At 56.7% G+C, this 26,926-nt stretch overlaps 2 protein-coding genes across 2 annotated transcripts; both read right to left on the reverse strand.

The window, feature by feature from the left end:
• Nucleotides 1–7,152: 7,152 nt before the first annotated feature.
• On the reverse strand, nt 7,153–7,584 carry LOC126329392 (histone H2B). Its single transcript, XM_049996151.1, has one exon. It carries the CDS (start codon nt 7,577–7,579, stop codon nt 7,208–7,210), a length of 372 nt encoding a protein of 123 aa, XP_049852108.1. The 5' UTR covers nt 7,580–7,584; the 3' UTR covers nt 7,153–7,207.
• Nucleotides 7,585–24,977: 17,393 nt separating this feature from the next.
• Nucleotides 24,978–25,409, reverse strand: LOC126329393 (histone H2B). Its single transcript, XM_049996152.1, has one exon. It carries the CDS (start codon nt 25,402–25,404, stop codon nt 25,033–25,035), a length of 372 nt encoding a protein of 123 aa, XP_049852109.1. The 5' UTR covers nt 25,405–25,409; the 3' UTR covers nt 24,978–25,032.
• Nucleotides 25,410–26,926: the final 1,517 nt, after the last annotated feature.

Here is a 26,926-nt window from a genome sequence, read left to right on the forward strand (position 1 = left end):
TGGGCTGGGCTGGGCTGGGCTGGGCTGGGCTGGGCTGGCGGCCGGGCCGGATGCACGTGCACGTACACGTACGGCTACAGCCACTACCCGTACACAGCCGCTCTTCACGCAACACCAGCCAAATGGCGCGCCCGCGGCTCGTCGCGGTCGCAACGCCACGCCGGCACACTTTCGGCACCACCGTCTTCGCGCGCACCGCAAACAAAAACGCAGCCGACACACACAGAAAAAAAAAAAAAACAACACAGAGCGCGAGAGACGGGCGGCGGCGCACCTTTCGCCAGCCGGCAGGCAATCGACTCGCCCAGTACGACAAACGTGCACGCCACCCCACCCACCAACCAACCAGTCGTCGTCGTCGTCGTCCCGAAATCAAACAAACTCTCAAAAGGCACAGCCCCTGCTGCCAACGGACGCAGGCGCCACGCAGCTCCCTTCCCGCCACACTCGATTCGCAGCGCAACTCACCCGGCACACCGTCAAACGACGGGCTGGGCTCGCCGCATCGCCGCAACCTACACACCTTCCCCGCCACGACGCACAGCCCCACCAGACGCCCGTGCCGCAACGACACTACCGCACTACTCCTCTCGCCCTTGCCATACACGACACAACACGCCAAAAAATGAAAATCCAAATACAAACAAAAACACCGCCCCCACGACCCAAACACATGCACGGCGCGCCAACACACGCGAGGCAAGGCACGCAGCAAACGGCGTCCCCTCCGCGTCGCGCCATCAACCTACACACACAAGGCAACACCAACAACAAACAGCCAGCCAGCCAGCCAGCCAGCCAGCCCCACTCTCACGCCGCAAAAACAGAAAACACACCGAAACCGCCAAACGCCGCACATTCGCGCTTCGCACTCACCACACACCTCTCGGCATCCGTTTCGCACACAACGACGCGACGCACAATACATCATCACGGGCTACGCACGCACACCGCGACCCACTTTTTTACGACGCCCTCGCCAGAGCACACGTGCCCACGCCCACACACAGTCGACACAACGACGCAGCGCGCAGCAGACGCGGCCGCAACACATACCTCCCCGACGACGCGCCAACACCGCCAGCCACTGCTCACTCGCCCAAGCAACCCGTGCACACAACTGCCACACGCGTCCACCACGCCGCCGCCAACCACCCGCCCGCCAGGGGGCGCTCACGTCCGCGACAACAGCGCGGCACCGCCGGACCGGGCCGAACCGAGCCGAGCCGCCGCCTCCTCTCCACTCGGCACGCCACGTCCTGCTTGCAAAACACATGGCTCGTCCCTCTGTACACACAACGCGCCTGCCTGCGGTCGCCGCCGGCATCTATCTACCTGCGCATCGGAGCCAGGCCGGCAAGCCCACACTTAAATAATGCACTTCACCAGCCAAACAAACCCACTCTTCCTTTCTTTGCACAGCGCATGCAACAGCAGCCCCAGGAGCCGGGCCCGCCGCCAGCGTCTCCTCCTCCTCTGGGCACAGCCAGCCAGCCGTTCCCACCGCCCCGCCCCTGCTCTGCAGAACAAGAAAAAACGAAAAAGTACCAACACACGCACCCAAAGCGTAAGCCAGACAAGACCAGCCTCTCCAAGGCCACACACACGCAAAAAAACAAAAAAAAACAAAAACACTACAACAAAATAAAATAAAATGAAAAAGAAAAAGCAAGCTGTCGCCTCGCCCCCGCCCGTCCCCCCACCCCACCACATTCGCCCCCTCCGCTTGTTTTCCTTTCTACAATTTCCCTCTTTTCCACCCAATATCCCGCCGCGGTTTACGGGCACCGGCCGATTTTGCGCCCGCCCACATGTGTGCCTACTCCCCACCACCATTCCCTCCGCAGCCCGCAGCCCGCAGCCCGCAGCCCGCAGCCCGCTTTTCCCCCCTCCCTGCCCACACCACACCACACCACACCACACCACACCACACCACACCACACCACACCGACGGTGCTGACGTCGACACGCACCCAAGACAGGGGCCACGACCGTCTTTTTTCCTGGGCCCATCCCCGCACCGCACCTCCTTCCAATCATCAACGCTGTGGCGCCTGTGTCCGCGCGAGACGCGTGCGCGCCGCCTCTCTCAACATCCGTCCGCCGGCCGGCCCGTTTTTCGGCCCCCAGGCCATCCGTCAACCACCACTGCCCCTGCCCGCCCCGCACCACACCACACACCGCTGCTTGCCCCGGCCGTTGCCACCAAAGGCGCCAACCGCAGCCCGCGCGCGCCAGAAAGAGATGGCAAAACTACAGGGACCCAGCCGACCGACGAAAATCAGAGCAATTGGCCGGGAGGATCAAAAAGAGAGCTCCGAAAACCACCGTAGCGAGGCGTGGGAGGAAACGTTACGAGAAGCAGGAAGGGACCAGGAAAAATTCTGGAAATTTCTTAAAACTCGTAAACTAGACACGAAACATCTACATCTACATGGGGAAGGAACGACCCCACAGACCGAGCTGAAGCACTGGCGGATTCACTAGAAAGGCAATTCCAAGCACCAGAAGCGGTAGATGACGAAACTGATGACCACCAGGAAATGGTACTCAGAAGGGTAAAACCGCATCCTAAGTGCCCCGATCAGAACATCTTTCACAATCCAATAAACGCAGAAACCCCGTATCTTATCACATCACAAACATACACACATCCTAAGAAGGCATCAGGCCCAGATTCCATCAAACCGCAACTACTACATCACCTACCTCCAGCAACTATCAATTATCTATCTAACATCAATATATAATGCTTGCTTCAGACTAAACTACTTGGAAACAGGCCCGAGTCATCACATTACCAAAGCCAAACAAGGACTTATTATTTCCGCAAAACTATAGGCCAACTTCCTTGGAAAGGTTCTCGGAAAGCTCATTCAAACTGAACTGAAGAAATTCAATTCTTAAAGGATAACAACATAATCATCCCACAACAATTCCGATTCCGCGAAGAACACAGCACCACCCACCAGGTGACCAGACTAGTCGAGCACATATGTCAGGCCAGAAACATTAGACACAGTACTGGAGCAGTCCTGCTTGACATTGGAAAAGCATTCGGATAACGCCTTATCTACAAGCTCCACCAGTACAACTGCCCCATCCACATTATTGCTTCTTTTCTCCGCAACAGAGCATTCTATGTCCATGTACCAGGAGCGGCAAGTAACACTAGATCCATAGAGGCTGGAGTCCCGCAAGGCTCAGTGCTGGGGCCCATTCTCTACTCAATATACACAAACAAACAGCTGGGAGGACACTTGTCACTATTTGCAGACGACACTGCAGTCTACCGCAGCAGTTCTAACCTGCAATATAGAGTCACAAAAATAGAGCAACACCTACAATCCATCCAGAAATGGGCTAACCAAAAAAACAATAAACGCGGAGAAAACCCAAGCAATACAATACGATTCACATTCAAAAAGAATACCTCCTAACCTGCATATACGCCTCAGAAATAACAATCTTCCATGGTCAGGCACAATAAAGTATCTAGGCATCAAGCTGGACAAGAGGTTGACATTTAGAGACCATGTTACACACGTTTGTAACAAGGCTGCAGCAGCAATATTCAGACTGTACCCAATCATCAAAGGAAACAGAATAAATATGCGCGCCAAAAAGAAAATCTTCAAAACCGTCATAGGAACCAGCCATCACTTACGGCTCTGAAAAATCTCGTCAATGGCCGCAGACACCAAACATAACAAGAGTAAAAAAGGGTGCAGAACAAATACTTCAGAATTACTGCTGATGCCGGCCGGTACCAGACAAACCGAGACATATACACAAACCATAACATACTCAATCAAAATCCCGGAAATCATCCAAAGAAAAATCCATAAAGTTTTTTTTTTTTTTTTTTTTTGTTTTTTTTCCACCAAACCACGGATTCGAACCACCCACTCATCAGAAATCTGGGACCAAAATCCACCCGACCCAAGAACGACATTTCCCATCACGACAAAACACCACAAACTACAACATACCATGATAAACAAAAATAAAATACAAACACCATAACACTCACTCAAACAAACAAACATCTACACACACCCAAGAGACCCTATCATCCCATCATTTTGTTACCCAACATAATCAGACAGAAGGCAGGGATCAAGGACAGATCCGGTCCTTCGAGTACAGGGGGTAAAAAATACCCATCAGACCAGCTCTCTCTCTCTCTCTCCTCCTCGCTTCTCCGTGCCGACGCTGCCCCGCACACGCGTTCGCGTTCGCGTTCGCGCTCGCGTTCGGCCGACACCACACGACAGGTCTTTGGGGCCCCGCCACTGCGCACACGCACGCCTCCTCCTCTTCCTTAGTTCTTTTTCGCTTTTCTTTTCTCCCCCGCCCCCCGCTCTCACCGCCACATCATCCCGCAACCCTTGGGGCATGTTTCCCAACATCAACGCGCCCCAATTCCACTCTCTGCCCGTGCCGCACTCTCCACTTTGCTTCTCCCCGTCCCCTACACACACGACTACCGAAACCCCGGTTGACACACCTTCTCGTAGGACAGGGGTGCGTGCGTGCGTGCGTGCGTTGTCTTGACGGTGACAGCAACAGCAACGGATCCGTCCATCCCATTCCCCCCCACTCGGTAAAGAACCATGTTCAACCCACACTACACAACAAGGGGGGCACACACGAACGCGAAAGAAAGGGCAGGGCAGGGGCAACTATCTCGTACACATTCTTCCTCAGAACCCACATATCGCATCAACGAACGGCAGGCCAATTGCGGACTCAGCCGTGTCAGGCAAATCCAACCCAACCAACACCTCCCACGGAAACCCTGACACTGATCCAGCAGTACGTCCACATACATCGCCACACCAAATACGGGTGACGAGTGAGCAACAAATGGAACAATACACAACAAGGGCTGACCTAATAAAAACTGCACGTCACGTCATACCTTCCAGACAGACGCAGTTCCGACGGGACGGCGGAACCGTATACGTACCTTTCAGCCACAACAACCGACCGACTGGACACGCCCGCGTCTCCAGCCAGCCAACCACCAGGGCCACACAGCCCGCAAGTTTCAGCGTCAACACTTCTTAACGTACGTTGCAAACTTTTCAAAACATTGCCACACACACACACACACACACACACACACACACCACGAAAAGCGTCAACCTCTCTCACACTGGATACACTCAACACTTTTTGTCGGCGGAGCTTGAGGGCCAACGGTTGACACACCCCCACCGGCCACACAGGTTTCCCTTTGAAAATTGCAGTGACGGAGGAGACGCGGCATTACGAGAGGGTTGTTTCCGAGAGCGCGAGCTGGACGGAGCTGCGGCGCCGCCGCCGCCGCCGCCGCCGCCGCCGAGGGGTAATGAACGCACGCGATGCCGCATGACAGCCCATCACCCAAAGTTTCACCCACAACTGCACAGGTCGCACCCCCTTTTCGCGCCATACTAGTGTCGATCGTCAATTACAGCTGACGGTGTTCGCATTTGCCACTTGACGAGAGGGGGGGGGGGGGGGGGGAAAGAAAACAAACATCTGACACGCCATGTGTTTCTCTCTCTCTCTGTTACATCTAGGTCATTCGGCAGCCACTGTAAAAAAAAAAAAAAAAAAAAAAAAAAAAAAATATTTTTACGACATGGTTGGGTAAGTGATTTAAAGACAACAATTGTGGGTCACACACCATAGACCATTTCGATAGTGTTCTTGTTCTTCTCTTTTTCCTTTTTTTATCGCTCAATTGAAATCAAACCTGGGGATGATGCAATGCTGCGATATGGCACAACCGTCGTCCATTGTACACAACTCGGGAACAAAAAGAAACCAATTCAGGGAACGTTCGTTCCTTCACAACGTTTCTTTCAACGCACTTGGTCTTTACCATCCTGTATATTCAACACACATTTCCTTTCATCAAACTAGGGCATTTCCATAACAGTATTTGCAATACTGCTTCTTCGACGTCATTTCACCATCTTAACTAGAGACAAACAAACAAGAAAATAGCAAAACAGCCTTGAGAACCCCGTCCACCAAATTTCAGTTAGCACGGCATCCAAGATTCTTTTCCGGGGAGTGCAGTGCAGCTGACGCTGCTCAGACCATATACCGTCGCCAGTCTCACTCAACTCTTGCGCATTCCATTCTACGCTACGTGACTATGCAAAAATGAATGAATCAAACCCGCCCAGAGAGCGTCTTGTGCGAGGGGACACACGATATAGAGAACAACAAAACACACAGGGGACACCACCACAGTTGGAGAGAACGTTTCCACCACGGCAGCCGCGCCGTTACGCGCTTTTTTTTTTTCCTCCCCCCCACTGCACACCTCCGACACCACGGGAACGTTCACCGTCCCGTTGCCCTACACTGGCGTTTCTTTTCAACCCCCCACCCTATTCCTCGCTCCCCGGACATTCGACCGATCACAAAGTGCAACCTCTCGTTACCGTCGGGTGCCCCTCTTCATCCCCGGGGCGCCAACAACAAAACAAAAACACCACCGACGCCGTCGTCTCGCGTCACCTCACTCAACTGAGCGGAAAATACACGTACATCCAGAATGACGACACCGCCTCCAGACGTCAGACGTCAGGTCGAAAGAGGGCACCGTACGTCGTGGCGCGTGGTCTCCTAACTCACCTCGCGCGTACAAATACAATGCAATGCGTGTCTCCTCACGTTCACACACACCTCCACGCTCCACTTTTACGTCGCCCAACCAACCAACTACTAACTTAACCCACCCGCTCGGCGTAGAAGCAGCTGTAGGCGGCAACGTGTTTCTCACCCTCGCCACCAACGGTGTGACATCCGACAATCGCGGTTTGCTTTCCGTTCCACACCTCCGGCCATACCATACAAAGGGGACAAAAAAAAAAAAAAAAATATATATATCAAACAAGCCAACTCCAGCGATCCGCCCCCCTAACACCAACACGTCTCGAAACACCCACGCCCACGACCCGGCTGTGGCCTAAAGTGCGTATCCCAACGTCACACCAAAACCAAAGGCGCCGGCGCCGCACCACACCACACCACAAGCTACAGCTACAGCTGTGCCGCCCGTCCACCCGCTCACAACAACAACAACAACAACAACAACAATTCCGCCCTTCCCGCAAAGGCATTTTGGTGGCCCTGAAAAGGGCCGTTTTTTCTTTTCTTCGCCGCGCCGCGGACGAGCCTCCTATTTCCAAGAGCCACCTCCTTACTTGGAGCTCGTGTACTTGGTCACCGCCTTCGTGCCCTCGCTCACCGCGTGCTTGGCCAGCTCGCCAGGCAGCAAGAGCCGCACAGCGGTCTGGATCTCGCGGGACGTGATGGTCGAGCGCTTGTTGTAGTGCGCCAGGCGAGAAGCCTCGGCCGCAATGCGCTCGAAAATGTCGTTCACGAAGCTGTTCATGATGCTCATCGCCTTCGAAGAGATGCCCGTGTCAGGGTGCACCTGCTTCAGCACCTTGTAGATGTAGATGGCATAGCTCTCCTTCCTCTTGCGCTTCTTCTTCTTGTCGCCCTTCGAAATGTTCTTCTGCGCCTTGCCAGCCTTCTTGGCGGCTTTCCCGCTAGTCTTGGGCGGCATCACGAACAAACAGGCAGGCAGGCAGGCAGGCAGGCACGCGCAGTCAGTCAGTCAGTCAGGCGCTCCGCTCCAGTCAGCGTCTCCCCACACAGTGGCACCCGCCGCACGCCGCCGCCGCACCTTTACCAGCTCGCCCTGCTGCGGCCGCCGACCAATGGGGCGCGCGCGCAACCGGCCGCCGCACCCGAGCCCATAAAGGACCCCCACCCCGCCGGCGCCGGCACGCACTCCGCTGCTCGACTCGCTGCGGCTCGCACCGTTTGGGGCGTTGTGCTTTTTCTTTCTCGCTTCTTTCCAAACTAGCCCATCGCCATGTCCGGACGCGGAAAGGGAGGCAAAGTCAAGGGCAAGTCAAAGTCCCGCTCAAGCAGGGCTGGGCTCCAGTTCCCGGTCGGCAGAATCCACCGCCTCCTGCGCAAGGGAAACTACGCCGAGCGCGTCGGCGCCGGGGCGCCCGTCTACCTCGCCGCCGTCATGGAGTACCTCGCGGCTGAGGTGCTCGAGCTGGCCGGAAACGCGGCCCGCGACAACAAGAAGACGCGCATCATCCCGCGCCACCTGCAGCTCGCCATACGCAACGACGAGGAGCTCAACAAGCTCTTGTCGGGCGTCACCATCGCACAGGGAGGTGTCCTGCCCAACATCCAGGCCGTCCTGCTGCCAAAGAAGACCGAGAAGAAGGCCTAAAAGAGAGACAGCGCAATCGGCAACCGCCGCGTGCTCCCTTGGCACGCAGCGCGCCATTTGCCGCCTCGGCTCAAAAAACAAAACACAATCGGCCCTTTTCAGGGCCACCACACAAACCTACGTCCAAAGCAGAATTCCAGTCGTTCGTCGCACCACTTTTCTCTCTCTCTCTCTCTCTCTCTCTCTCTCTCTCTCTCTCTGTGTACGGTTTTTTTTTCCTTCTTACACACACAGGCGCCGCCATCTTGTACACACGTACTTGGCCACCTCCTCCACTCAACTCCACGCACGCACAGTCTCGCGACCATTAACCAGCACACGTGGCGCACAACAACACACCTCAAAAATAACCCCTCGGCGCTCAGCCGCGCCGCAACACACAGCCCATCCACCGACAAGAAGCATACAAGCAAAGAGGGAGGGGAAGGAAGGAAGGAAGGAGCTCACACAACGCAAGGGCACGCTTCCTTCCCTCCCAACCGCACCGCACACCACGTCAAAAAAAACTCCAAACAAAACTAAAAGGCCAAGTAGACTAAAAAGGAAAAGAAAAACCAGCAACACAGACTCTTTCGCACTTTTCAACTTCCGAACACTGTGGTGGCCCTGAAAAGGGCCGTTTTTCAATCTATCTCTCTTTCCTTCCTTCGGTCTCACACCGCCTAACCGCCGAAACCGTACAGGGTGCGCCCCTGCCTCTTCAGGGCGTACACCACGTCCATGGCCGTCACAGTCTTGCGCTTGGCGTGCTCAGTGTACGTCACCGCGTCGCGGATCACGTTCTCCAGGAACACCTTCAGCACTCCGCGCGTCTCCTCGTAGATCAGACCAGAGATGCGCTTCACGCCGCCCCTGCGCGCCAGGCGGCGGATCGCGGGCTTCGTGATGCCCTGGATGTTGTCGCGCAACACCTTGCGGTGCCGCTTGGCGCCACCCTTGCCGAGCCCCTTTCCTCCCTTGCCGCGGCCTGTCATTCTTCTTCTTCAAGCGTCTCAACCACAATAATATAAAAAACAGAAAGCAAGGCAAGCTCCTCACCCGGCGCTAGCGAGTCGGCTACGGTTGTGGCGCCCAGCGCGCGCGCCGCCCCCCTATATAGACTCTGGGGCCCCGCGGCCCGCCCTCCCCTCCCCCCACCACCGCGCACCGAGGGCATATAAGCGCAGCACCCGGGGCGCGCGGGCCCGTTGTCAAGGCAGCACCGGACGCCGTCGCGCACGCATATCCTCCACGCCGCATCCGCATCCGCATCCGCATCCGCAGTAGCCATGGCCCGGACAAAGCAAACGGCCCGCAAGTCCACCGGCGGAAAGGCGCCGCGCAAACAGCTCGCCACCAAGGCGGCGAGGAAGAGCGCGCCCGCCACCGGCGGCGTCAAGAAGCCCCACCGCTACAGGCCGGGCACCGTCGCCCTGCGAGAAATCAGGCGCTACCAGAAGAGCACAGAGCTGCTCATCCGCAAGCTGCCATTCCAGCGCCTAGTGCGCGAGATCGCCCAGGACTTCAAGACCGACCTGCGCTTCCAGAGCTCCGCAGTCATGGCCCTGCAGGAGGCCAGCGAGGCCTACCTCGTCGGCCTCTTCGAAGACACCAACCTGTGCGCAATCCACGCCAAGCGAGTCACCATCATGCCCAAGGACATCCAGCTCGCGCGCCGCATCCGCGGCGAGCGCGCCTAAACCCGCACACCGCCAAACAAACAAAACGGCCCTTTTCAGGGCCACTAACGTCTCTCCGTCGCGAGCAAAACTTTGTCGGTCGCAACGACTAGTTCCCCACTCACTCTCCAGTCCAGTCGTCCCACCCCCGGCCCGGCGCCGCCGTTTCCAAAAGAAAAAAAAAAGCACCGCACCGGCCGAGCCAAGTCGCAAGCGTCAATAGCGCCACCCACACAGGCCACGGCACAAAACGTGACGCCCGGAAAGCAAAGCCAAAAAAGACTATTCCAAAACCACCACCAAGACAAACAAACAAACGCGGCGCAAAATAAATAGGTAGAAATAATAAAAGTAAAATACACTTTATGTAACACCAACCGCGGCGCCGCCGCCCACGCCCGCCAACGACCCCACAATCCAACCACCATCCACACATGAAACAAACAAACGCCAGCAAGCAAGACAGACAGACAACAAGGCAACCGACCGACCACGACACGACACGACAATCAACACCTTCCCGACGTGCTTTGATGGCCCTGAGAAGGGCCGTTTTTGTTTTTGTCCGGGACCGCGCGACAGCCTCTGGTTGCGCGCCGGCCACCAGGCGACGGTGTCAACCGCCAACCCTTCCCTGCCCTTTTTACTTCTTCTTCTTGGGCGAAGCCTTCGCCTTAGACGGCGTCGCCGTCGCCTTCTTCGGGCGCGGCGCCTTCGGCTTCTTCGTCGGAACCTTGGCGGCCTTCTTCGCCTTCGACGGCGACTTGGCCTTGGCCGGCTTGGCCGCAGCCGCCTTCTTCGCACCCGCGGGAGCGGCCGACGCCGCAGACGCCTTCTTGGCGGCGCCCGCCTTCCGACCGGTCGCCGCCTTCACGCCGCCAGCCTTCTTTGCGCCGGCCGCACGGGCCCCCTTCTTCTCCTTGCTGGCCGGAGCGGCGCGCTTCTTCTTCGCACCACCGCCGCCACCACGAGCCTTGCCGCCCTCGGCCGCCCCGCCGCCGGCGCCGGCAAGCTTGAAAGAGCCCGACGCGCCCTTCCCCTTCGTCTGCACCAGCTCGCCAGCCACGACGGCCGACTTGAGGTACTTCTTGATAAAGGGCGCCAGCTTCTCCGCGTCCAGCTTGTAGTGCGCGGCAATGTACTTCTTGATCGCCTGCAGCGACGACCCGCCGCGCTCCTTCAGACTCTTGATGGCGGCCGTCACCATCTCAGAGGTGCGCGGGTGCGCAGGCTTGGCGCGCGGCTTCTTCGCAGACGACGCAGACTTGGCCTTCTTCGTAGTGCCGGTGGCGGCGGGTGCCGCGGCAGTCTCGTTCGTAGCCGCCTGGTCTGCCATCTTTTGCCTGTTCTCTTTTCTTTTTTCCCCTTGCTTTCGCTTCCTTCTCTCCTTCGACGACGCACAACAGCGAGGGGCGCGCAGCAGAGAATAGCCGCGCACGCTCTAGCATCACGGTGTAGTGTCTTCACAGGTCGACACTACTGTTGTGTGGGTGAAGTTCTGGTAGAATCTCTCTACCCTTCCTTCAACATGTGGGACAACGGTGTTGTCCTTTCAGTTTCTTCTTAGTGCAAAGCTTACGGATTTCTATGTTGCCCTGCTTCATGGGCGTTGTAGTTTATGAAGATTGCTGCGGTTCCTTTTTTTTTTTTTTTTTTTTTTTTTTTTTTTTTTTTTTCCGCAGCAGGTGTTTCTATGTGCTACTTGTCAGGTAGCGATGTGTGCTCTATTCATGCATGGCGGCATTGTCTGCTGGCCGTCTCAGGAGGTCTGGCCAGCGAAGAGTACGTCGCCAGTGTGGACGTTGTCCGAGGTTCCTTACAAGCGGGTTGTTTGATGTACCCGCTTTGATGTAAAATTTTGTGGCCGCTTCTTCGAACCGTTTGCGTAGCGGTACGATGTCAGCGACCACGTGTGTGTCCTCCGTGGGGAAGTCCCGTGGGAGGTGCAGAGCTAACCTGATCGCCCTGTTCTGCAGTTTTTGCAGCCGCTCCAGGTTTGTTTGCGCCGTGTTGCCCCACACTACCGCCGCGTATTCGAGGAGCGGTCGAATTACGGACTTATATAGTGTGAGGCCGACGTTTGTAGGCAGTGTCGTAGTGGGGTTTAGCAGTGGGTAGAGGAGTCTTAGTCTACCTAGTGCTTTGCCCCTGATGTTCTCCACGTGTGGCCTCCAGGTGAGGTGACGGTCCAATGTGACGCCCAGGTATTTTGCGGTTCCGCTCCAAGGGACCGGGATGCCTCGGACCGAGACTGTAGGCGCGTCGTCCCTGAAGTGCCTCGTCGCAATAATTATAGCCTGCGACTTTTCCCCATTGTAGGCTAGGCGCCATTTTTTCGCCCAGTCAGTGAGGGCGTCGGTGGCCGTCTGGAGTTTCCGCTGCAACGCCTCGACACATCTGCTGCGGCTGTAAACGGCTGTGTCGTCCGCATACAGCGCCAGGTTGACGTGATCTGTGCGCGGTGGATCGGCCGTGTACAGCGAGTATAGCGTCGGCCCAACGACCGAGCCTTGAGGTACACCCGCGAGTATTCGACGCTCCGTGGAGATTCCACTGTCCGCCCTGACGTGGAACGTTCTGCCCTCGAGGTAGCTCTGTAAGAGCTTCACGTGCGACACCGGGACGCCCAGGTCAAATAGCTTGAACAGGAGGCCCCGATGCCACACGGAGTCGAAGGCACGCGACACGTCGAGCAGGAGAGCGCCGAAATACTCGCGTCGGTCGATGGCACCGAACGCCTCCTCTGTTAGGCGTAGCAGCTGGTGCGTCGTGGCGTGTTGACTCCTGAAGCCAAACTGTTCATTTGGCAGGAGTTGTTCTGCCTCGATGAGCGCCCGCAGGCGGACCAGATACAGGCGTTCGAATAATTTCGATAATGCCGGAAGCAGGCTGATTGGCCTATAGTTTTTTGCCCTTCTGATGTCCTTCCCAGGTTTGGGGAGGGCTACTATTTCGGCATGCTTCCAGCATGATGGGAAATTTTTGCTGAGCAGCACCTGGTTGAAGACTGACGCGAGGACGTCTGCTGCCATGTCCGGTAGCTGCTTCAGCATAACGTTCGTTACGTCGTCTGGTCCGCCTGCTTTTTTACAGTTTAGGTGGCGAAGTTGCAGTTTGACTTCTTCCGGTGAGATCGGCTCGATGGCGTCTTCTACCTCGTCGTATTCAGCATCAAGGAAGACGGTGAGGCGTTCATCTACTAACTGGATGTGGGCGGCGTCTATCGGGTCGTTGACTGGCGTGAAATTCGCGGCGAACGCGTCCGCTAGGGCTTCAGCCTTCGCGTTCGGCTCGCTCACGATTTCGGCTCCCACTTGCAGCGGCGGAATCTTTTGAATGCGGCGCAGGTAACCTTTTACGGCTCTCCAGGCCGAGCCGTCTTCAATGTGTAGTTGTCCCATCTTGCGCGCCCACTCCTGATTTCGATGTGCGTCTACATCAGCCTTGATATGACGGCACAGTCTGTTTAGTTCTCTCTTGGTGGCTGGATTCCTGGTCCTCTGCCACTCCCGCTGTAGGCGGTTCTTCTCCACGATATCCTCACGGATTTGTCGTGGCAGAGGATGAGGCCGGCAGTCAATGTTGGCGTCGTCTCTGACAGGCGTGGCCGCAGCCACGGCGTCAACGATCGACTGTCGGATGTGCTGTAGTGCTGCGTCTGCCCCGTGTTCCGCCGCGTCCGGTGTGGCCTCAAGGGAATCGGTGACGGAGTTTCGGAACTCGTCCCAGCTGATGCTGCGTACGTCGAGACCTCTACGCTGTCTTGGGAGAGCGTCGGCGTCGAGGTCAAATATGACCGGTACGTGGTCTGAGGACATCTTTGGCCGCGTGCCGGCCGTGACGTGGAGGCGGGCGCCCTTGACGATCATTATATCCAGGATATCCGGGTGGCCCCGGTTTCGTGGATATATTGTCGGCTCGTGGGGACCGATGACGACAGCTTCGTGGCGTTCTGCGACACGGAGCAGGCGCCGCCCGCTTGTGTTGGTCGTCCTGCTGTTCCAGACCGCGTGCTTTGCGTTGAAGTCTCCCCCCAGTATGATTTTTCCGGGGAGAGCCAGCAACTTGTTGTAATCTCCCGGTAGGAGCGCTCCTCTGGGCGGTCTGTAGACAGCGACGAACGTTATAGTGCCGTGTGCCGTTTCCACTGATACGGCAGTTGCTTCTGTCGTCGCCATTTCTGGTTTTTGGACGCGGTGGTGCCGTAGTGTCCTCCGAACATATACTGCAGTGCCGCCTCCATGTGTTGGCCTGTCGTCCCTGTAGCATTCGTAATTTGCTACGCCTACTCGGACGCCAGGCTTAAGCCACGTTTCGGTGACGAGACATATGTCGATATTCTCGTCACGAATAAGTTGCCTGAATTCGCCTGCTTGCTTAAGGAGCCCCTCGGCGTTGAAGACGCAGGCTTTTATACCCCTTAGAGCTTCAGGCATGATGGCTGCATGGTTGAATGGCGGATGCAACTTTCTGCACCACGGCCAGGAGCTCAGACATCTGCTGCATCATCGTCTCCATGCAGCTGAGCATTCGTTCTACGCGGTCGTGATTGTCCGCGTTTCCGCCGACAACATGGCGCGCGTCCGTCGCGTTGCTCTCCACTTGTCCGCCATCTTGTCGGGCTCCGACAGTATGGCGGGGCGCTGTGGGGCGCCGCCATCTTGGCTCCGGGAAGTCCTTGGGGCTCCCCAGGTTAGGAGCGGCTGCCGCTGGTTGGTGCGCTGCGCGTGCCGGTGGAGCCGGGACGGCTCGCGCTGATTGGTCCGCTGCACGCTGGGTCGCTGCGGGTTGGTAAGCCAGGCGCTGCGGGGGTGCAGCGGTCGGGGCTACCTGCCTGCGCGGCAGCGCTGTGGGCGGGGCTACGGAGCCCTGTCCTGCAGTTGGGCCAGCTGCCGGCTGGGCTGCGGTAGGTGGAGTCCGTCCGCCATTGCTCACCGATGCGTGTGTAGCGGGGACTCCATTTTGTGGCGCCGTGTTGTCTGGAATTTGGCGCGCTTTTGCGGTCGTTGCCCTGCCTCGGCGGCCTCCTCTCCTGTTGTTCCGCTTCTTCCGGGGCTGGGTAGAGCGTTGGCGGGAACTCTGCCTTTGTGTTCCCTTGTCTTCGTTTCCGCGCGCGCGGTCGGCGAAATCGAGGAGCACTGGGCAGCCACGGTAACTAGCCACGTGTTTGCCTTGGCAGAGCTTGCATTTCGGGGTGAAATCCTTGTGTGGCACCCCTTTAAGCGCGCATGACTCTGTTGAGTGTTGCTCGCCGCATTTCACGCAAAAGTCTGGCATTGCACAGTACTTGCTGACGTGGCCAGGTTCCAGGCAGCGGTAGCACTGTGCGTATGCCGCCTTGTTCCGCAGTTCTTCGGCCTTCACTTCCACATTGCCTATTTTTGTGAGGCTGAAGAGCTGCCTGTTGTGTGTGGTGTTGCTGGCTATTACCAGCATAAGTGGGCCACGCCTGCGTGTGCGAAAGGGGCGCATTCTTACGACCTCTTCTGTAACGAATCCCATATTCTCAAGGTCCTCCTTTACTTCCGAAGGCAGGATTGTGCGAGGCAAGTGCCTAAACACTACCTTGAGCGGCTTCGTTCTTAGGGGGCTGAACGTATAGTGGGACCACTTCTTGTCCTGCACCAGCTGAGACACTTTTTGGTAGTCCTCAGTGGTTTTGGTGCATATTTTGAACAATTCGTCACCAGTCACGCGCACTGAATAGTTGTCTTTGCCAATGCACAGACTGATGGCGTTTTGAAGCTCCCTAAAATGCTCGCCAAATTTAATAACAATTGGCGGCGGTTTGCGACGCTGTTGCGCCTTGGGCATTTCAATGTCCTCCTCCTCCGCGTCACTAAGAGCGCCAAAGCTGTTACTCACATTTACAGGTGTGGTGTCCTTTGTGAGCACTGCCTTCGCCGTTCTTCTCGCAGTGGTGAAGCCGTCTTTGTCGGTCGCGTTGTTGCGGCCGCGCCTGCGGTTCGGCTTGGAGGGAAGCGGTGGGGTGATGCTTTCCCTCCTGTATTTGTTGACTGACGGTATGTCGCCAGTCAGGGCGCGTTTCCTGGAGGTAGGCTGCTTGTGTTGCGGTGCGTCGTGCTCCATAGCCTCCTCCTCCTCGTCGCTATCCGGAAGTGGAGTGGCCAGGGCGTGGGGCAGCATCCCCACAAGCAGCTGAAGGGCTGAGTCGGTGTCACTCGACGTGAATGGCTCACGTGGCTGCGACATAATCACGGTTGCCGGCGGCACAGTAGAGGTAGCACACGACACGGTGGTAACGGCACTACCACTGTATGACGCGGACACACCGGTTAGTTCACACAAACTAGTGTCACTCCTTAGGGGAGGAGTACTATCGGAGGCACACGGTTGTGCCATCGACGTACTCGACTCGCCCCTTGCGTGCAGGGACGCGGCCCTGCCCGCGGGAGTCGGCACTGTCGCTTCAGCTTGCGGCGTGGCGGAGCGCTCGGCGCGTACGTCCGTCTCGCACGGCATCGCTGACTCGAGTGCCGCGCACGCGCCTGGCCCAGCCAGTGTCGCGGGCGGGCGCGGACGGCCGAGAGAGCGGCCGCCACTCGGCGCGCCGCCGCGCCGCCGCGCCGCGCCTCCCGCGCTTGCTACCGCCCAACGTCCGACAGCCTGCGCGGAGCAGCCCCCAACCTGCGCCGCAACCACCCGCGCCATTCAAACCACCGAGGATGGGGCTACACACACCGACACCACGGTCGCCAACCAGTCGCCGCGGCGGCGCCGCAAACCACGGCCAAACTGCAGCCACCGCGCGCCACAGCCTGGGTCGGCCCGCCGAGAATCGCCGCCCCCGCCCAAATGCCGCCCCCACAGCCCCAGCCGACGACCCGCCACAATGGCCAAACCTTCGTCAAAACTCCCACACCGTCGCCGCGGCAGCCCGGCCACCGCGGCCGGCGCCACAGCCACACGAGCCGAGTCGTGCGGCGATGACGGCCGTGCACAAACGCACCTCCGCCGCCCCATCGCCTTCCGCCGTTTTCCCGATCGGCCCGCAGCCGTCGGGCCACGGCCGCGGGCCGTCCTCCTCCTCTCGCCTCGCCCGCCAACACCCACAGCCCTTCCAACACATTTTTTTTTTCTTTTTTCTTTTTTTTTTTCTACTTTTTTACGATCGCCGCCTGCGCAACATGGCACCGGCCGACGGAGCGCCAACCCCCCCGCCACAGGCGAAAACAAGACAACGATAAACAAACAAACAAAATAAATTACCAGCCAGCCCCAACTACAGACACACCGAATCTGCCCTCACAGCCGACCTTACACGCCTCAACGTCAAAACAAAGGTGGTTTCTTTCTTTCAACGGTTACCTTACCTTAGGTTACGTCAGGTTAGGCTAAGAAGGCGTCAGGGTTAGGTTAAGCGTTGACGTGACGTCACGTCTTAACGTAGGCGTTAAGCTAAGGTTGCGGTCACGTACGTTAGGTTAAGGCGACTTGGGGGTTGGCCTAAGGGCTTACGTTAGGTTACGTTAGTTTAGGTGGCTGCGTTAACGGCTTAAAGAAGTTTAGGAGGTTAAGGCGTCGAGGCGGCCGCACCCCCTTAGCTGCTGCGGCTCGGCCACGCCACGCCACGCCACGCCACGCTTTGGGGTTTCATAAGGTCGCGCGGCGGGTCGTCGGCACGCCGCAAAGGACAAAACTGCAAGACGACGTCGAAAAACAAACAACAGGTAAAAAATAAATAAGTAAAAATAAACGACGCCGACAGGCGGGGATCAGCAGAACGAGCAGATTCCGGAGAGCGAACGAGACACACACGCACGCACGCACACACACACACACACACACAAACCCCCCCGAGCCGAGAGAGCACAGCACCACCACGTGTCGGCCTCCGCTCACCCGACTCGGCTGGGCTGGGCTGGGCTGGGCTGGGCTGGGCTGGGCTGGGCTGGGCTGGCGGCCGGGCCGGATGCACGTGCACGTACACGTACGGCTACAGCCACTACCCGTACACAGCCGCTCTTCACGCAACACCAGCCAAATGGCGCGCCCGCGGCTCGTCGCGGTCGCAACGCCACGCCGGCACACTTTCGGCACCACCGTCTTCGCGCGCACCGCAAACAAAAACGCAGCCGACACACACAGAAAAAAAAAAAAAACAACACAGAGCGCGAGAGACGGGCGGCGGCGCACCTTTCGCCAGCCGGCAGGCAATCGACTCGCCCAGTACGACAAACGTGCACGCCACCCCACCCACCAACCAACCAGTCGTCGTCGTCGTCGTCCCGAAATCAAACAAACTCTCAAAAGGCACAGCCCCTGCTGCCAACGGACGCAGGCGCCACGCAGCTCCCTTCCCGCCACACTCGATTCGCAGCGCAACTCACCCGGCACACCGTCAAACGACGGGCTGGGCTCGCCGCATCGCCGCAACCTACACACCTTCCCCGCCACGACGCACAGCCCCACCAGACGCCCGTGCCGCAACGACACTACCGCACTACTCCTCTCGCCCTTGCCATACACGACACAACACGCCAAAAAATGAAAATCCAAATACAAACAAAAACACCGCCCCCACGACCCAAACACATGCACGGCGCGCCAACACACGCGAGGCAAGGCACGCAGCAAACGGCGTCCCCTCCGCGTCGCGCCATCAACCTACACACACAAGGCAACACCAACAACAAACAGCCAGCCAGCCAGCCAGCCAGCCAGCCCCACTCTCACGCCGCAAAAACAGAAAACACACCGAAACCGCCAAACGCCGCACATTCGCGCTTCGCACTCACCACACACCTCTCGGCATCCGTTTCGCACACAACGACGCGACGCACAATACATCATCACGGGCTACGCACGCACACCGCGACCCACTTTTTTACGACGCCCTCGCCAGAGCACACGTGCCCACGCCCACACACAGTCGACACAACGACGCAGCGCGCAGCAGACGCGGCCGCAACACATACCTCCCCGACGACGCGCCAACACCGCCAGCCACTGCTCACTCGCCCAAGCAACCCGTGCACACAACTGCCACACGCGTCCACCACGCCGCCGCCAACCACCCGCCCGCCAGGGGGCGCTCACGTCCGCGACAACAGCGCGGCACCGCCGGACCGGGCCGAACCGAGCCGAGCCGCCGCCTCCTCTCCACTCGGCACGCCACGTCCTGCTTGCAAAACACATGGCTCGTCCCTCTGTACACACAACGCGCCTGCCTGCGGTCGCCGCCGGCATCTATCTACCTGCGCATCGGAGCCAGGCCGGCAAGCCCACACTTAAATAATGCACTTCACCAGCCAAACAAACCCACTCTTCCTTTCTTTGCACAGCGCATGCAACAGCAGCCCCAGGAGCCGGGCCCGCCGCCAGCGTCTCCTCCTCCTCTGGGCACAGCCAGCCAGCCGTTCCCACCGCCCCGCCCCTGCTCTGCAGAACAAGAAAAAACGAAAAAGTACCAACACACGCACCCAAAGCGTAAGCCAGACAAGACCAGCCTCTCCAAGGCCACACACACGCAAAAAAACAAAAAAAAACAAAAACACTACAACAAAATAAAATAAAATGAAAAAGAAAAAGCAAGCTGTCGCCTCGCCCCCGCCCGTCCCCCCACCCCACCACATTCGCCCCCTCCGCTTGTTTTCCTTTCTACAATTTCCCTCTTTTCCACCCAATATCCCGCCGCGGTTTACGGGCACCGGCCGATTTTGCGCCCGCCCACATGTGTGCCTACTCCCCACCACCATTCCCTCCGCAGCCCGCAGCCCGCAGCCCGCAGCCCGCAGCCCGCTTTTCCCCCCTCCCTGCCCACACCACACCACACCACACCACACCACACCACACCACACCACACCGACGGTGCTGACGTCGACACGCACCCAAGACAGGGGCCACGACCGTCTTTTTTCCTGGGCCCATCCCCGCACCGCACCTCCTTCCAATCATCAACGCTGTGGCGCCTGTGTCCGCGCGAGACGCGTGCGCGCCGCCTCTCTCAACATCCGTCCGCCGTCCGCCGTCCGCCGTCCGCCGGCCGGCCCGTTTTTCGGCCCCCAGGCCATCCGTCAACCACCACTGCCCCTGCCCGCCCCGCACCACACCACACACCGCTGCTTGCCCCGGCCGTTGCCACCAAAGGCGCCAACCGCAGCCCGCGCGCGCCAGAAAGAGATGGCAAAACTACAGGGACCCAGCCGACCGACGAAAATCAGAGCAATTGGCCGGGAGGATCAAAAAGAGAGCTCCGAAAACCACCGTAGCGAGGCGTGGGAGGAAACGTTACGAGAAGCAGGAAGGGACCAGGAAAAATTCTGGAAATTTCTTAAAACTCGTAAACTAGACACGAAACATCTACATCTACATGGGGAAGGAACGACCCCACAGACCGAGCTGAAGCACTGGCGGATTCACTAGAAAGGCAATTCCAAGCACCAGAAGCGGTAGATGACGAAACTGATGACCACCAGGAAATGGTACTCAGAAGGGTAAAACCGCATCCTAAGTGCCCCGATCAGAACATCTTTCACAATCCAATAAACGCAGAAACCCCGTATCTTATCACATCACAAACATACACACATCCTAAGAAGGCATCAGGCCCAGATTCCATCAAACCGCAACTACTACATCACCTACCTCCAGCAACTATCAATTATCTATCTAACATCAATATATAATGCTTGCTTCAGACTAAACTACTTGGAAACAGGCCCGAGTCATCACATTACCAAAGCCAAACAAGGACTTATTATTTCCGCAAAACTATAGGCCAACTTCCTTGGAAAGGTTCTCGGAAAGCTCATTCAAACTGAACTGAAGAAATTCAATTCTTAAAGGATAACAACATAATCATCCCACAACAATTCCGATTCCGCGAAGAACACAGCACCACCCACCAGGTGACCAGACTAGTCGAGCACATATGTCAGGCCAGAAACATTAGACACAGTACTGGAGCAGTCCTGCTTACATTGGAAAAGCATTCGGATAACGCCTTATCTACAAGCTCCACCAGTACAACTGCCCCATCCACATTATTGCTTCTTTTCTCCGCAACAGAGCATTCTATGTCCATGTACCAGGAGCGGCAAGTAACACTAGATCCATAGAGGCTGGAGTCCCGCAAGGCTCAGTGCTGGGGCCCATTCTCTACTCAATATACACAAACAAACAGCTGGGAGGACACTTGTCACTATTTGCAGACGACACTGCAGTCTACCGCAGCAGTTCTAACCTGCAATATAGAGTCACAAAAATAGAGCAACACCTACAATCCATCCAGAAATGGGCTAACCAAAAAAACAATAAACGCGGAGAAAACCCAAGCAATACAATACGATTCACATTCAAAAAGAATACCTCCTAACCTGCATATACGCCTCAGAAATAACAATCTTCCATGGTCAGGCACAATAAAGTATCTAGGCATCAAGCTGGACAAGAGGTTGACATTTAGAGACCATGTTACACACGTTTGTAACAAGGCTGCAGCAGCAATATTCAGACTGTACCCAATCATCAAAGGAAACAGAATAAATATGCGCGCCAAAAAGAAAATCTTCAAAACCGTCATAGGAACCAGCCATCACTTACGGCTCTGAAAAATCTCGTCAATGGCCGCAGACACCAAACATAACAAGAGTAAAAAAGGGTGCAGAACAAATACTTCAGAATTACTGCTGATGCCGGCCGGTACCAGACAAACCGAGACATATACACAAACCATAACATACTCAATCAAAATCCCGGAAATCATCCAAAGAAAAATCCATAAAGTTTTTTTTTTTTTTTTTTTTTTGTTTTTTTTCCACCAAACCACGGATTCGAACCACCCACTCATCAGAAATCTGGGACCAAAATCCACCCGACCCAAGAACGACATTTCCCATCACGACAAAACACCACAAACTACAACATACCATGATAAACAAAAATAAAATACAAACACCATAACACTCACTCAAACAAACAAACATCTACACACACCCAAGAGACCCTATCATCCCATCATTTTGTTACCCAACATAATCAGACAGAAGGCAGGGATCAAGGACAGATCCGGTCCTTCGAGTACAGGGGGTAAAAAATACCCATCAGACCAGCTCTCTCTCTCTCTCTCCTCCTCGCTTCTCCGTGCCGACGCTGCCCCGCACACGCGTTCGCGTTCGCGTTCGCGCTCGCGTTCGGCCGACACCACACGACAGGTCTTTGGGGCCCCGCCACTGCGCACACGCACGCCTCCTCCTCTTCCTTAGTTCTTTTTCGCTTTTCTTTTCTCCCCCGCCCCCCGCTCTCACCGCCACATCATCCCGCAACCCTTGGGGCATGTTTCCCAACATCAACGCGCCCCAATTCCACTCTCTGCCCGTGCCGCACTCTCCACTTTGCTTCTCCCCGTCCCCTACACACACGACTACCGAAACCCCGGTTGACACACCTTCTCGTAGGACAGGGGTGCGTGCGTGCGTGCGTGCGTTGTCTTGACGGTGACAGCAACAGCAACGGATCCGTCCATCCCATTCCCCCCCACTCGGTAAAGAACCATGTTCAACCCACACTACACAACAAGGGGGGCACACACGAACGCGAAAGAAAGGGCAGGGCAGGGGCAACTATCTCGTACACATTCTTCCTCAGAACCCACATATCGCATCAACGAACGGCAGGCCAATTGCGGACTCAGCCGTGTCAGGCAAATCCAACCCAACCAACACCTCCCACGGAAACCCTGACACTGATCCAGCAGTACGTCCACATACATCGCCACACCAAATACGGGTGACGAGTGAGCAACAAATGGAACAATACACAACAAGGGCTGACCTAATAAAAACTGCACGTCACGTCATACCTTCCAGACAGACGCAGTTCCGACGGGACGGCGGAACCGTATACGTACCTTTCAGCCACAACAACCGACCGACTGGACACGCCCGCGTCTCCAGCCAGCCAACCACCAGGGCCACACAGCCCGCAAGTTTCAGCGTCAACACTTCTTAACGTACGTTGCAAACTTTTCAAAACATTGCCACACACACACACACACACACACACACACACACCACGAAAAGCGTCAACCTCTCTCACACTGGATACACTCAACACTTTTTGTCGGCGGAGCTTGAGGGCCAACGGTTGACACACCCCCACCGGCCACACAGGTTTCCCTTTGAAAATTGCAGTGACGGAGGAGACGCGGCATTACGAGAGGGTTGTTTCCGAGAGCGCGAGCTGGACGGAGCTGCGGCGCCGCCGCCGCCGCCGCCGCCGCCGCCGAGGGGTAATGAACGCACGCGATGCCGCATGACAGCCCATCACCCAAAGTTTCACCCACAACTGCACAGGTCGCACCCCCTTTTCGCGCCATACTAGTGTCGATCGTCAATTACAGCTGACGGTGTTCGCATTTGCCACTTGACGAGAGGGGGGGGGGGGGGGGGAAAAGAAAACAAACATCTGACACGCCATGTGTTTCTCTCTCTCTCTGTTACATCTAGGTCATTCGGCAGCCACTGTAAAAAAAAAAAAAAAAAAAAAAAAAAAAAAAAATATTTTTACGACATGGTTGGGTAAGTGATTTAAAGACAACAATTGTGGGTCACACACCATAGACCATTTCGATAGTGTTCTTGTTCTTCTCTTTTTCCTTTTTTTATCGCTCAATTGAAATCAAACCTGGGGATGATGCAATGCTGCGATATGGCACAACCGTCGTCCATTGTACACAACTCGGGAACAAAAAGAAACCAATTCAGGGAACGTTCGTTCCTTCACAACGTTTCTTTCAACGCACTTGGTCTTTACCATCCTGTATATTCAACACACATTTCCTTTCATCAAACTAGGGCATTTCCATAACAGTATTTGCAATACTGCTTCTTCGACGTCATTTCACCATCTTAACTAGAGACAAACAAACAAGAAAATAGCAAAACAGCCTTGAGAACCCCGTCCACCAAATTTCAGTTAGCACGGCATCCAAGATTCTTTTCCGGGGAGTGCAGTGCAGCTGACGCTGCTCAGACCATATACCGTCGCCAGTCTCACTCAACTCTTGCGCATTCCATTCTACGCTACGTGACTATGCAAAAATGAATGAATCAAACCCGCCCAGAGAGCGTCTTGTGCGAGGGGACACACGATATAGAGAACAACAAAACACACAGGGGACACCACCACAGTTGGAGAGAACGTTTCCACCACGGCAGCCGCGCCGTTACGCGCTTTTTTTTTTTCCTCCCCCCCACTGCACACCTCCGACACCACGGGAACGTTCACCGTCCCGTTGCCCTACACTGGCGTTTCTTTTCAACCCCCCACCCTATTCCTCGCTCCCCGGACATTCGACCGATCACAAAGTGCAACCTCTCGTTACCGTCGGGTGCCCCTCTTCATCCCCGGGGCGCCAACAACAAAACAAAAACACCACCGACGCCGTCGTCTCGCGTCACCTCACTCAACTGAGCGGAAAATACACGTACATCCAGAATGACGACACCGCCTCCAGACGTCAGACGTCAGGTCGAAAGAGGGCACCGTACGTCGTGGCGCGTGGTCTCCTAACTCACCTCGCGCGTACAAATACAATGCAATGCGTGTCTCCTCACGTTCACACACACCTCCACGCTCCACTTTTACGTCGCCCAACCAACCAACTACTAACTTAACCCACCCGCTCGGCGTAGAAGCAGCTGTAGGCGGCAACGTGTTTCTCACCCTCGCCACCAACGGTGTGACATCCGACAATCGCGGTTTGCTTTCCGTTCCACACCTCCGGCCATACCATACAAAGGGGACAAAAAAAAAAAAAAAAATATATATATCAAACAAGCCAACTCCAGCGATCCGCCCCCCTAACACCAACACGTCTCGAAACACCCACGCCCACGACCCGGCTGTGGCCTAAAGTGCGTATCCCAACGTCACACCAAAACCAAAGGCGCCGGCGCCGCACCACACCACACCACAAGCTACAGCTACAGCTGTGCCGCCCGTCCACCCGCTCACAACAACAACAACAACAACAACAACAATTCCGCCCTTCCCGCAAAGGCATTTTGGTGGCCCTGAAAAGGGCCGTTTTTTCTTTTCTTCGCCGCGCCGCGGACGAGCCTCCTATTTCCAAGAGCCACCTCCTTACTTGGAGCTCGTGTACTTGGTCACCGCCTTCGTGCCCTCGCTCACCGCGTGCTTGGCCAGCTCGCCAGGCAGCAAGAGCCGCACAGCGGTCTGGATCTCGCGGGACGTGATGGTCGAGCGCTTGTTGTAGTGCGCCAGGCGAGAAGCCTCGGCCGCAATGCGCTCGAAAATGTCGTTCACGAAGCTGTTCATGATGCTCATCGCCTTCGAAGAGATGCCCGTGTCAGGGTGCACCTGCTTCAGCACCTTGTAGATGTAGATGGCATAGCTCTCCTTCCTCTTGCGCTTCTTCTTCTTGTCGCCCTTCGAAATGTTCTTCTGCGCCTTGCCAGCCTTCTTGGCGGCTTTCCCGCTAGTCTTGGGCGGCATCACGAACAAACAGGCAGGCAGGCAGGCAGGCAGGCACGCGCAGTCAGTCAGTCAGTCAGGCGCTCCGCTCCAGTCAGCGTCTCCCCACACAGTGGCACCCGCCGCACGCCGCCGCCGCACCTTTACCAGCTCGCCCTGCTGCGGCCGCCGACCAATGGGGCGCGCGCGCAACCGGCCGCCGCACCCGAGCCCATAAAGGACCCCCACCCCGCCGGCGCCGGCACGCACTCCGCTGCTCGACTCGCTGCGGCTCGCACCGTTTGGGGCGTTGTGCTTTTTCTTTCTCGCTTCTTTCCAAACTAGCCCATCGCCATGTCCGGACGCGGAAAGGGAGGCAAAGTCAAGGGCAAGTCAAAGTCCCGCTCAAGCAGGGCTGGGCTCCAGTTCCCGGTCGGCAGAATCCACCGCCTCCTGCGCAAGGGAAACTACGCCGAGCGCGTCGGCGCCGGGGCGCCCGTCTACCTCGCCGCCGTCATGGAGTACCTCGCGGCTGAGGTGCTCGAGCTGGCCGGAAACGCGGCCCGCGACAACAAGAAGACGCGCATCATCCCGCGCCACCTGCAGCTCGCCATACGCAACGACGAGGAGCTCAACAAGCTCTTGTCGGGCGTCACCATCGCACAGGGAGGTGTCCTGCCCAACATCCAGGCCGTCCTGCTGCCAAAGAAGACCGAGAAGAAGGCCTAAAAGAGAGACAGCGCAATCGGCAACCGCCGCGTGCTCCCTTGGCACGCAGCGCGCCATTTGCCGCCTCGGCTCAAAAAACAAAACACAATCGGCCCTTTTCAGGGCCACCACACAAACCTACGTCCAAAGCAGAATTCCAGTCGTTCGTCGCACCACTTTTCTCTCTCTCTCTCTCTCTCTCTCTCTCTCTCTCTCTCTCTGTGTACGGTTTTTTTTTCCTTCTTACACACACAGGCGCCGCCATCTTGTACACACGTACTTGGCCACCTCCTCCACTCAACTCCACGCACGCACAGTCTCGCGACCATTAACCAGCACACGTGGCGCACAACAACACACCTCAAAAATAACCCCTCGGCGCTCAGCCGCGCCGCAACACACAGCCCATCCACCGACAAGAAGCATACAAGCAAAGAGGGAGGGGAAGGAAGGAAGGAAGGAGCTCACACAACGCAAGGGCACGCTTCCTTCCCTCCCAACCGCACCGCACACCACGTCAAAAAAAACTCCAAACAAAACTAAAAGGCCAAGTAGACTAAAAAGGAAAAGAAAAACCAGCAACACAGACTCTTTCGCACTTTTCAACTTCCGAACACTGTGGTGGCCCTGAAAAGGGCCGTTTTTCAATCTATCTCTCTTTCCTTCCTTCGGTCTCACACCGCCTAACCGCCGAAACCGTACAGGGTGCGCCCCTGCCTCTTCAGGGCGTACACCACGTCCATGGCCGTCACAGTCTTGCGCTTGGCGTGCTCAGTGTACGTCACCGCGTCGCGGATCACGTTCTCCAGGAACACCTTCAGCACTCCGCGCGTCTCCTCGTAGATCAGACCAGAGA

This window comes from Schistocerca gregaria, unplaced genomic scaffold, assembly GCF_023897955.1.
Source record: "Schistocerca gregaria isolate iqSchGreg1 unplaced genomic scaffold, iqSchGreg1.2 ptg001178l, whole genome shotgun sequence".
NCBI classification, from domain to species: domain Eukaryota; kingdom Metazoa; phylum Arthropoda; class Insecta; order Orthoptera; family Acrididae; genus Schistocerca; species Schistocerca gregaria.